This window comes from Triturus cristatus, chromosome 3_2 (assembly GCF_964204655.1).
Source record: "Triturus cristatus chromosome 3_2, aTriCri1.1, whole genome shotgun sequence".
In the NCBI taxonomy this organism is placed as follows: Eukaryota; Metazoa; Chordata; class Amphibia; order Caudata; family Salamandridae; genus Triturus; species Triturus cristatus.
In genome coordinates this window covers 750,225,845-750,238,546 of record NC_140584.1, presented here as the reverse complement: position 1 = coordinate 750,238,546, position 12,702 = coordinate 750,225,845, and the positions used below count along the sequence as shown (strand labels likewise).

General features: G+C 37.9%; 1 protein-coding gene across 1 annotated transcript in view; it reads left to right on the top strand.

The window, feature by feature from the left end:
• Window positions 1–12,702, top strand: part of COL3A1 (collagen type III alpha 1 chain) — a 102,062-nt gene that overhangs the window by 55,046 nt on the left and 34,314 nt on the right. Inside the window, exons 15-26 of the mRNA XM_085648824.1 lie at window positions 436–489; window positions 1,145–1,243; window positions 1,338–1,382; window positions 2,130–2,228; window positions 5,035–5,088; window positions 5,184–5,291; window positions 6,297–6,350; window positions 6,476–6,574; window positions 10,001–10,054; window positions 11,302–11,400; window positions 11,751–11,804; window positions 11,909–11,962. Coding sequence (XP_085504950.1) covers window positions 436–489; window positions 1,145–1,243; window positions 1,338–1,382; window positions 2,130–2,228; window positions 5,035–5,088; window positions 5,184–5,291; window positions 6,297–6,350; window positions 6,476–6,574; window positions 10,001–10,054; window positions 11,302–11,400; window positions 11,751–11,804; window positions 11,909–11,962 — 873 coding nt within the window. The remainder of the gene's footprint in view (window positions 1–435; window positions 490–1,144; window positions 1,244–1,337; window positions 1,383–2,129; window positions 2,229–5,034; window positions 5,089–5,183; window positions 5,292–6,296; window positions 6,351–6,475; window positions 6,575–10,000; window positions 10,055–11,301; window positions 11,401–11,750; window positions 11,805–11,908; window positions 11,963–12,702) is intronic.

The following is a 12,702-nucleotide window of genomic DNA, read 5'->3' as shown; positions in this document are numbered from 1 at the left end:
TTCAACAAGCTGTGATTGCTGCTGGTGTGTCTGGAAAGCCCAGACTTTGAATATATTATAGAGCAGCACTTCTCCAATTTGTTTAATTGTGGGGGCCCATCACAAGCATTTAAATAAACAATTCATTACATGTGCTATTGAAATTAGAGCACGATAGTAGGAAAGTAGTTTGGGCACTATATAAAAACCTACTATCTACCACAACCGAACCATAGACAGATCGGAGATACAAATGCACTAAGATTATGGAAAAAGAATTAACAGAAGTGAAGTTGGACATGATTACAGCATATGTGGCCAGGGAACAGAGGAATAACTGATTGAAATATTTACACTTTAATTATATTCGCCACAGATATCTATTTAGCCCCAATTTTCTGATAGCAGTTTACGTTAATTTGGGAACCTTAATTATGCTTTCCTTTTTTTTTTAAGGGTCCTCCCGGTCCACCTGGTACAGCTGGATTCCCTGGAGGCCCAGGTCTTAAGGTATTTGACAACTCATGCTCACAAAAGATGTATTTTATAGCTTTGAAGATATGGAAAGTAGATAGAAATAGAATGGGCAGAGAAAGAGCACATTCTGAAGAAAGTAAAATATAAAGAAAACTATACCAGAGAAAGCAGTAACCATATCTGCAGATGGAGAGTCAAAGGAATCTACAGAGAAGACAAAAATACAAAGAATCAAAGGGTGTTTCAATTAAAACCGAACTGAGATATTTTCTCACTATGTGATACACATGAAGAAATAGATTGCAACATGCCCTACATAGAGCTCATGAAACCTTTTGACTGTACCAGTGCCTCTGAAAGATTAGCATTGTTGGTGAAAAATTGGTCAAATGTTGCATGACATCTGAATGATTCTGTCTCATCTTTTTTCAGAGGTATAAGTCTATTGGATAGTTCTTGAGCTCCCCAGGAGGAAATAAACTGTGAATATAATGTAACTTGTTGTTTTACTAGATCTTTTATCTATCATAGACTCCTGTATCAATGATGAAGACTTATAAGTAAACACAACAAGCATTTCTGATCAGCAGAGTCTGCAGCCAACACTTGCAGCTACACTGTGCATAAATAAGCTAACAAAGTAGAGTACCAAACAATGGAATTATTATTTTTCTATTTATATCTGCAGGGTGAAGCTGGTGCACCAGGTTCCCGTGGATCTGATGGGGCTCCAGGTGGAAGAGGAGAACCTGGTCCCCAAGGTCACGTTGGCGCTACTGGTCCTATTGTAAGTCTCAAGAAGTACATTGGTTAACATATGGAAAGAGTTTTCAGGTGGCAACAGTGCACTACAATCATTGATGTTATTTGCCCATTCTCAGGGTCCTGCTGGCAGAGATGGGGCACCAGGTGGAAAAGGTGAAGTGGTAAGTATAACATTCAGAAACATATTCTCTCATACCACAAGTAGACATTTTATAATAGCAGTAGGTTATATGTAATCTGCATTTTAAAGAGATGATTCCACAGATACAAAAAACCTGCAATCTGTTCCTTCTTAAAACATTATGACACCAAGTAGTCTTTTCAAAATACGGCATTTAAAAATATCTTCAACAATGCCTCTGTGTTTCTCATTGTATGATGCTTGTAATATCTGTCAGGGCTTAGGAAATTGGGACCAGAATTTTACCAGTGGTCCCATAGAAGCTATGGTCCTCTGGAAAAATGAAACTAAATGTCTTAAAATATGGATGCCTTTGCCTCACATCATCATTCCATTTATAAGAAGCATTAAACCTGAAGGTATCCAGTGGCCAAGGGCTAAGGGTTAAAAAAAAACAACCCCAGGCAAATAATCTCTCTTAATTAATTTCTGAAGGTGAGAAAGAGAAGACGAACATCAGTGACATCTCCTGATATCTATTATTAATTCTCCTTTCTATACCATCATTATATGGTTAATTTAACACCTCTTTAGTTAAATAGTTAATACATAAATAATCGGACATAGGATACCAACGTTTCTAATATATATCACAATGATTAGGTATTGCAGGCAGTCAGAGCAATGTTTAGGCAGCATTCTTACATCCATACAATTTTTAGAGGTCAGATATTAAATTAGTGTTGTCAAAATATGCTTGCAAATGACGTTTGATTCTTTCCTTCAGGGTCCAGCTGGTCTTCCCGGTGCTCCTGGATTAAGTGGGGCTCGAGGACCGCCTGGCGCCGCTGGCACCAATGGAGTTCCTGGGCAAAGAGGTGCATCGGTGAGTATTATCTGTATCTGTATGTTAAACCCCAAGTTTTAGAATGATGGAATCCTTTCCTTAGTCAAAAATGAGCTTCAAAATATAGCACTTCTAGAACATGGAATTAATGAAAGGATCTATCATTAAGAAGAATATAACCAACCAGCTACATTTATTCACTACTTTGAAAACAACATACACTCTTAGTTACAGCATTACAGATGTCCTACCAACCATAACATGGGTAAATTGATTTCAATTTGCACTCTGAATGCAGGGACCTCCACCATAGTTTGGCAGATCTTCACTTTGCTAAACTCCAAATAAGGTGCACAGTTTTGAAAAGGTATATACATAAACAAAGCTCAAAATAACTGACAGCCTTAATTTTTGGCTTTTTCTAGGTGCAAATTTCCAATTTGATTGCTCAAAATTTTGAATTGTGATTGTAAATTTGCAATACTGGGAGGAGTAAATTTGCAGTATGGTAAGAAGGGCAGATCTGCACAAAATTGTGCTCATAAGACTAACATCTGATATTTTGTATTGAATTGACATATATATCACGAATGACATTTCTCAGTGACCATTTCCATGGCACTTAGTGTCTCTGAGATCTACTGTTATGAAAGGAGTGGATATTGATGGCATGGTACAGCAAAATAGACACAGACATTTATTTTAATTCAAATTACCACATTTAAAGTTTTCATTTTGGCAAATAAATACTAGGTTTAAAACTCATCAAAATCTGACACTTGAAAAAGGAACAATCAGATTTTACGGGAAACCAAAGACACTTTCAAGGCTGGAATACCCATTTCACGCATGCCAGCTGTATTAAAAAATATTTGGTTATATAACAATACTTTATTCAGAGTGTTCTCTCTCTCATTCAGTGATTACTCATCACTATCGTTTTGAGGTGAGACCACATCATCCAGCAGTTGAAGCCTTTATGTTTCACCTTTTCAACAACAAAAAGCCGTTCTTTCATCAAGGGGGAGCTAGAAAGGATGACTTGACCAGAGGGCATTCTGTTATGTCACCACACCACTCCAGTTGGCTTGAACAACTTCTCTTATTCAGTGCCAAGATGCCTGAGGGGTAAATGTATGTTTTGCAAATACACAAGTTATGTTTTGTCATCAAATGAAGCATTTTAGAGGAAATTGGGCTGCATCCCCATTTTCTCCTCAAAGCCTCGACAACACCTAAACAATCATCTCCCTGCTGCAACAATGACTGAAATGTCTCCAAAGGTGATTATGTTGTGTACGGTGCATGTGCACCTGCATTCATGGACATGTTCACAGTGGTATGTGGCTTCTAAAGCATACATTCCACTTTGCTAACCACATTTGGAAAGAAGCATCATCTATTGCCAGTAAGGTGCTGCCTGCTGGAATAGACAACCTTGATTTGATTTGTACAATGTTAAAAAGATCAGCCTCTTAATTTTTCCAAGTATACAAGTGATGCATAAACCTGAAATTCAAGTTATTTCATTACAAGATTAGGTCCATGACTGGATTTCTAGAGGAAACACAGAGAGAAGAAGATAACATGAAGGAAATATGTCACTTCTGGTCCCACACCTCTGGTTCTCTGCTGGAAATCCGAGAACCTCATTGATATGAATTAATACTTCCTTGTAATCATACTTGCCCTTGGGCTTGTGGTGAGGTTGCATGGAATCCATCAGATTAGTAGAAATTCAGTCAAATGAGTAGTAAGAAGATTTTCATCTCTCCCATGTCCCAATGCATCTTTCATTTACAGTTCTCTTTTGTTTTTCTTTAGCCAACATATTACCCCTAGCCATGTACAATTGGCTCTGGACTTCTTCCAGGGACACTTCATCTCTCCCATGTCCCAATGCATCTTTTATTTACAGTTCTCTTTTGTTTTTCTTTAGCCAAGATATTACCCCTAGCCATGTCCACTTGGCTCTAGACTTCTTCCAGGGACACTTCATCTGCCCCATGCAAGAGAAGCTGGGCTCTCTGCTCTCTGCATTGTACTTGTGCTCCCTAAACTGCTCCAGCTGACCATTCATCATGCTAAAGATGCATTCAACCACTGCTCCAACACACACAAGAGTTTTGCTTTCTATTCTGGACGCACTAATCCTGCAATGTAAAGAGACCTCAAAGATGTGTACAGGTATATGTTGAAGTTCTGGCCACAAGACAGACTTCTAAAGCATATCAAGTAATATTACCTACTAGCAATTTGCTCTTTACCGAATTGTTATTAGGTAATATTAAGGGATCGCCAAAACTTTGGAAATTCCTTACATACATAGCATTTTGTGATTACCAAATAGAAATTCTGTAAAAATCAATATTTGGCAATTGTAAAGTTCTTATTTGATACATGTGGCCCTTTGACAAGAGGCTACTTCAAACCTGACGAAAAAACTATTACACAATACACTGCTATTCAAATCATAAAATGTGCCTATGTTTACAATTTAAATGTTATATTTGTCATAAAAGCACATGCTTGACAAGTCCTTATTATTTCATATAGTTCTCCAGGTTGGAAAGGTAAACAGTAAGTTGTTTCAGTAGTGATCTGAAACAAACCTCACTTTTTATTGTTCTTTGTTAGATCCAGGCAGCCATAGAATACTCCCTTGAAAAGAGAATGAAAACCGTCTGACTTTTAGAATAGTTATAGAATTGCACTGCATCAGTTTTATGCTGTTTTATACAGATTAATCTCATCACAAGTGTTGATGCTGAAGAGGATATATACCTGCTATCAAAAGATTAATAATACTTTCAATTACTATTTTCTCAAAATATGTTTTCCTTAGGGTGAACCTGGTAAGAATGGTGGGAAAGGAGATCCCGGCGCAAGAGGAGAGCGTGTAAGTATTTTCTAGCCTTCTCATTCAAATGATGCTATCTCTGAGCATTACCCATTTATGGATCATAATGTAATTGTTTATCACTCCTATGTTAGGGTGAAGTTGGTCCACCTGGTGCTCAGGGCCCTACTGGTGAAGAAGGAAAAAGAGGATCGAACGGTGAACCAGGCACAAATGGACTTCCTGGGACTCCCGGAGAGAGGGTGAGCACTAATATACTATCTAGAAAGAATGCATTTCAAAATTTTGGGCAATGGTGTTTGCTTTAATATTTGCAGGACAAAAAGCAAGTAGGAGAAATGGCCTATCTTCTGAATGCACTTGGCCAAATTATTCTTGGCCAAAAGATTTTAAAGCTGCAGTCTACCTTGGAAGCAAAAGCATGCTTTACATATAAACAAATGTGATACAATGCAGCCTTTAGTGCTGGTGGCACCCGGTACGACAGTCTTTTTTGGCACCCACCCATTCTCTCACTACTATCCTCCAAAAGTGCCCCTCATCTCTCAATAGCCCCTCTCTCACATACATTTAATTTGTTTTAAAGCGCTGGTAAAGGCTGGCTTTACTAATTCACTCAGCTATCCACATAAAATACAGATCTGTTCTTTGCAGCAGGCATATTAACCATCTACGTTACTTTATGTTGAGTCAAAGCTGCCACTAGAGCTCTCTCTGGCAAGAACATTAATCACAAAAGTTATCTTGACATTTTTACTGCTGCCTGAAAGCTGGACGTGCAAGGTACTCTGCAGCAGGTGCTTTTAAATCGTAAGTGCTTTGAGATCATAAGTTAGTGCCCCCTCCAGGTCAGCACCCAGTGCGACTGCACCAGTTGCACCGCCCTAAAGTCAGCCATTAATGCAGCAATGAAAAGTGGAGAGAAACCGGAAACCTGCAAAGAAGAAATGTAAACACGGATGGTATGAAATGTAGTCTATTAAGGAAGAGCTGTGAGAGGTGGCTTTACAATATCTTCCATCAGGTTATTTAACCTTACTGAGCTCTCAGAGAAAGAAGGAGGGCATAACCATTACTGCATCAGCTATAGGAAATTTGGCTCAAACAGACATACATTTCTACCAACTCCAAGTGTGATCTTCATGGTGAAGCTTAAGAAGTTCATTTTTGCAAATGCTACATGTGATCTAAGTCTACAACTATGTTATATGCTACTTCATTGTACTAATATGCTCTTTTTCTATTAGGGTACCCCTGGTTTCCGTGGACCTCCTGGAAGTAATGGCATTCCAGGTGAAAAGGTACATTGTTTACAAATTCTCAAACTTTAAATGTGTGTATGTTCATGTTTAATTACTTAATTGTAGTTGCAATGTATTGTACATTATTGATGGTTTGCCATTTAATTGTTCTGTCATACACCTAGGGCCTTGCTGGAGAACGTGGTGGTCCTGGTTCTCCTGGCCCAAGAGGTCAAGCTGGTGATCCTGGGCGAGATGGCAGTCCCGGTCTTCCTGGAATGAGAGTAAGAGAACTACTTGTTTTAATAGTGTTAAAAGCCTTTTGAAATGTCAGCCAGGAAGACACAAATAATTATTAAATGGAATATGGGTATTTCTGGTTATCAGATTTCCATTAAACTGCAATATATGTGAAAAGGCAACATTAGTAGACTATGATGCATTCATTTGAAGAGTGTGAAGAGTCTTTAAGAGTCCAACTAGCCAATATTCACCACAATTCAAATGGCATCACTATCAGGAATTATTGATTGTTGAAAACAATTTGAATATGGTCTTTATAATATCAATTTTTACAACCACATACATAAATGACAAGAGTGAATAGTGCATAAAATTAAATTAAAATGTCCTAACATGCTCAAATCACAATGGCTCTGAACCTAATCAAAATAACAGTTGATGACTCTAAATATAGATTGGATAAGCACTCATCTTACAAAGGATTTCATAGAAGGAGCTTAAACAGGTCACTCTAGATAGAAAACAATGAGTGTGCTTTGGTCATTTTAATAAATGAGCATACAATTAATGCATTAGCTATTGCAGATGTGTATGGATGCTTTAAGTGCAAAGGGCACTACTAGCTTTATATGGTGGTATCACCTACATGAATTATATTATTATTAATACAATAATACAAAATACAACCGGGGAAATAAGTAAGTCAGAAAGCACCAGGCACACTTGTTTGGATAATCATGCTGCATTATCTTACTGTGTAACTTGCATTTAACGTAGGTTTCTGCAAAGTAGTTGAAAATGTCTTCTTTCAGAAGATTGAGCAGTGCCAACCCAAATACCTGTTGGTTTCTGTATTTTTCATAGTGTGTACGTACATGACAAGTAGAGTGACCAGTACTGTTAAAATGTCACAACTCCCTTGTATAGATCAGTGTTAATTTTTAAAGTAAATCACATGAGTGCTAAAATGGCTTTCACCTTCATTGATCTGGTACTGCATCACAAGTGTAATATTTAGTTCAATAAACCATTGCAAAAACCACAATGTGATGGATTATGAACTTTCAACTGCATCATGAAGTAACCACTAATGAGATTCCACCAATAGGGCACAGCAGGATGATTGCAAGAAAAAAGTAATATATCCAGACTTTGGACATTTTAGCTCAAAAAGATATTTCAAACAGCAGGGAAGGAACCATCACTATTTTGTATATGTCAAGCATGACGCCTTTAACCCAGGAACTGATTATTGTTAACCTTTGTTACTGCTTTGTTATGATAATCACTTCCCCATCAACTCACCCTGACCCTTTAACGTTGCCTTCAAAGTTGTTGAAAAGTGATGTTAAGGGGTCCTTCATATGTGTGCAAAACTAAAACTCTAAGGGTGTTAATAGATTTGTGGTGATTTCAAGACATGGATTTTTCTTCAAGGAGAGAGAGACCAAAAGGTGCAAGACCATCACAGATTTTATCAAATGGCTATGACCAGTCGTTTATAAATGTAACTAGATTAGAATAATGGTTACTCTCTCTATTCCTAACTACCTTCACCATTGAGTCTGTTCATCAGCAACCAATCAGTGGTGGGAGTGATTTATTCTCAAACCTAATGGCCGAGGTGAAAGAAGAGTTTAGAAGTATTAAACAGGTGTTGATATAACAGAAACTGCTGAATAAAGGAGAATGGAGGAGGGAGAATTGTAGACCTCAGCACCAGAAACTGATTTACCTCTGATTCTTGAGTGAGAGAATGGTTAGAATAGGTGCATTTTCAATAGTTAAGCACTTTAATTGGACACATTAGCAGATAATTCAGAATCCTTTGAAGTACACCTTTAGTGTCTAAATTTTGTTTTCATTTATATGGTGCAGTTGTAGATTAGAGTTCCTCTAAGTGTAACTAATGCAGGCATACAAGTAAGATGCTTCTATAGCCCAAGATTCATACTGTTAACTTGTGAGCTCTTGTGAAGGAAACAGATGAAACGTAATACTCAATTGAACAAGAGGGCCTTTACCTTTTTACAAAAGGCTAGGAGGTATGGGCTAATGGAAATATGGAGTGGAAGAATATCAATGCCTAGGTTGCAAATTTCTAGTCTCTGCTGCAAATAAAGTTAGACATAACTACCATAAGCAACACTCGCAACCAGATATGAAGTTACGTACTGGATCAAAAGGTCTATTTTGCCTGTAAAATAAGATTGCATGAGATAAAAAAAGATAATTCAAGTCTGAACTGTGGATTTTGAAGACCACTTTTAGCCACTGTAAGGCACTTCAGCTTCAGTATATATGTTGGCAGTTGCAAGTAAAGTGCATTTGCGTAATCTAGCTAAGCATTGATGAGTTTCCTTATGCCCACTTTATACTGATTTCAACTGGCCTTTCATCTGGTCCCCAAAATAATATAAAAACATTTTAACAGCTCCCAGATCTGGACTTTGACTTGTAACTTATCACATCAAATAGTTCCCAGCTTACAAACTTTTTGGATAAAAATGGGTTGCGACTGAACAATGTAGATTGACTGGCTACATTGTCATTGTAGGGCATTGAATAATTATAGAGTAGGACCCTAGAAGCCCATAGAGTACCTTTCGGATGGGAAATGCCCAGCTTTAATATCCTAAGCAGAATGTGGGTCTTTGGATATCATAAAGACAGGAACATTGATATTTTGTCAGGGTAAGGTAGAAATACCTAGACTACCCTAGTTAAGCTTTAATGGTATTCTGGATACTATCAATTGAGACACCAGCTTTGGTAATAAGCCTTCAGTAAGCAACCGATTCTTGAACCAAGAGTCTCAGTTGAGTCAAGAATGTCCTACAGATTTTGTCGTTAGATACCGGGGTGCTACGTTGCTCTAAAAGGCACTAAATAGAACATCTTGAACGGGTTGTTTTTGTGTTTGTAGGTGATGAACATCAGTTCTATTTTGTATAATTTGATTCTTAGAAAACTTCAGGCTTTAACAAAGGACAAGCCTGATACTGGCATTGTCCGGGCTGTTCCACCGACATATGAGTTGCAGAGAAGATAGAGCTTGCTGATAACCTATTCCTGAGTATTACTAACTTTATTTGTTGGACATTTTCTAAATGAGGATCATTGAAGATTTCCTAATATTATCAAACAATTTTAATACTAATAAGTCTTACCAAGTAAAATATTGGAAGCATAATAGTTACATATATCATTCTTGAAGCGTGTTTTTGAATGCCCACCTAAATGTAACCCTCAGGAGGTTATATCCTAGCCTAGAAATGTATATGTTATCACTGAGAAGTGTATGGTTTCAGAATGAGGTGTGATGCTGAAGACAGGACTATATACTAACAGTATCGCACATGATTGCCTATTCATCTGTATGGTTCGGCAAGTATAACACAAATAACTGTAATATTAAGATCTGTATTTAATTGTGATTGAATTCTATGTTCCTCTTTCAAACATAGGGCTTGACAGGAAGTCCGGGTGGTCCTGGCTCTGACGGCAAATCTGGCCCACAGGTATGTTTGTTATTGTCATTCACATCCTGCACTCTGTGCCATTGTTATGGCATCCTAGGTAGAAAGGATCATTCATTTGAAATGTGCTTTATAGATACCATGAAAGAATAGAATTATTTTAGATATTTTTATCTTCAGCGTTGTGCAAAATGTGCATAATTTGGTTTAGCATAATTACGTTAAATTTTAGGAAACTTGCACAAAGTTACATGTAGTTATGCAACATGGAAAGCTATCTTTTAGCACTATATTTTAGTTTGCGCTAAACAATTTGCAAAAACAGTTACTTCCAGAAAGAGCTGCTCAAGTTCTGTTTGCTTGTGTTGTTCCCATTATTCACCACCTATATTTTGCCTCGAACTGTGGAGTAATTACATGGCATGGTGTAAAGGCATAATTATGTACATTTCACTTAACAAATGTAACATGAAATTCCAGAGATTAAGAAAATTACCCAGGCTTAATTTACATCTTTCCCAGGTCTAGGTGTAATGCCCAAACAAGTGATTGCTTACAATAACCTCTTAAAATCTGATAAAGAGAGGCATGGCATTAACAAGTGACAATTGCTTAACATGTATGTACATCCACAAATTGGTCCTCATCACATCTTATTGAAGAATATCTTGCTGTGGGATATATTGCACCGTAGCTGGAAACATATATAGCAGTGGTGTGTTAGTACCCATCAGCGAACAGTCCTTAAAATGTGAGTACCATCAGAACTAAGGTGGATTGTTAAAATATCTCAATTTGCCTTTTTTCGATGCTCTTTCTCAATCTGCTGTTATGGCAGATAGGCACTTACAGGTGGTCAACATTGGCATGATATGTTCCATGAGTAATAAAACTTAAGTGTTTAGGAAGGCACAATTGTCCATCTCCTTTGTAAGACAAGGTTTTGAGGGAATCAATCACTAAAAGAACTATACTTATAAAACAGTGTCAAATTAGGACAAAGCCCCATGGAGCAAACTGATTGAACTTCAAACGTACATTAGAATACTTCACTGTAAAGAGTATATCAGAATCAAAGCATAATGAATACACAGTCACAGCATAATTTTGAGAAACAATAGTCTTGGATTTTCACATTATTTATATAAAAATGTAATATTGATATTGAAAGTGTTTCCTTATTTTTGCAACTCTGGACTGGGTATGTTTTGGAAAAGAAATGACCACTGTGTTTCAATGACAGTTTTGTATGTCTCACTCATTCTTATTTTCACCTGTGTTGTCTTCAGGGACCTCCTGGTGAATCTGGTCGTACTGGACCCCCTGGCTCAACTGGCCCAAGAGGATCACCAGGTGTTATGGGTTTTCCTGGTCCAAAGGGTAATGAGGTTGGTGTCATTCTTTGACTTCATGTTGCTCAGTCTACAGATGGCAAACATTGCCCAATATTTAATTTTTTTCTCATTGATGCTGACAAATTGAGGCTGATTAAAGCTTTATTTCTTTATTATGAAAGCCTTTTATGAAAGACACTTCCCAGCGTGTCCCTAGTTTTCTTGATGAATTGTTAGTTGTCTTTCCTTGATCCCCTATTGTTCTTGCTGAAAGTATAGCCTGCCAACATGCATCCAACGCAGGACCAACATCATCCAACGTTTAATTTAGAATGAGGCTAGTCATGAATATTTCAGAAGTGAAATCTTTCTTTTCTAAATGTAAATTACATCTTCGTTTTTAGGGTGCCCCTGGCAAGAATGGCGAAAAAGGCGGTCCTGGATCTCCTGGCACACAGGCATGTATCACAATCCGCTCCAATTAAACAATTTCCCTTTTTTAAATGTATTTGAGCTGCCCTCTAAGGTCACAGCCACCTTACTGTACTGATTTATTTTATAGGGACTTCCTGGTAAGAGCGGAGACCCCGGTGCACAAGGTCCTCCTGGAGCTGCTGTGAGTATAAAAATCAGCTTAAATGTCCAGACCTGTTTTGCGTTTTTTTAAATATTGTGCACCCAGATGTTAGATGGGCATTAGGCAAAATGAGGTTTCGTCTTTGAACAGTGCAATAGTGAGACAACAGCACACATGCACACATTCTGCGTAGATCACACAGAAACACAAGCAGACAAACGCGCCTATCACCAACCAACTATACATGCCAACAGACCTCAATGCAGCCATGCACACAAACCACCAGATGCATGGTTGCCCATGCCAATAGATCTGCATGTCACCATACCCATACAGACACAAACAGAGCCACACATTCACTCACACAAACAGTCACAAATAACACTTTTACAGACACACATAGTCACAGACAATCATGTGTACATGAATACATGAATGGAAGGATGGACAAATGAAGAAGTAAAGGGATAGGTGGACTGAGAAAGTGATACAAGGATAAAGAATAAAGTAATGCATAATTAATGCTAGACAGACTCAATCTTTAGGTGCTCTGTAGAGTTTGAGAGCAAAAATGTAAAATAGCATGAAGTCACAGCTTCAAAAACATGGTCATCAGAATATCTGCCCTAAGTATAAACTTATTTATCAAATATTCAGGGAAGACACTAGGTGCCTGATTATGACTTTAGCGGTGCAGCGCCGGAAACGCCCTGCCTTGCACCGCCAAAGCCATGGTCAGACCACCGGCCAGATTAGGCATTCCCTCCTGTCTGGTGGGC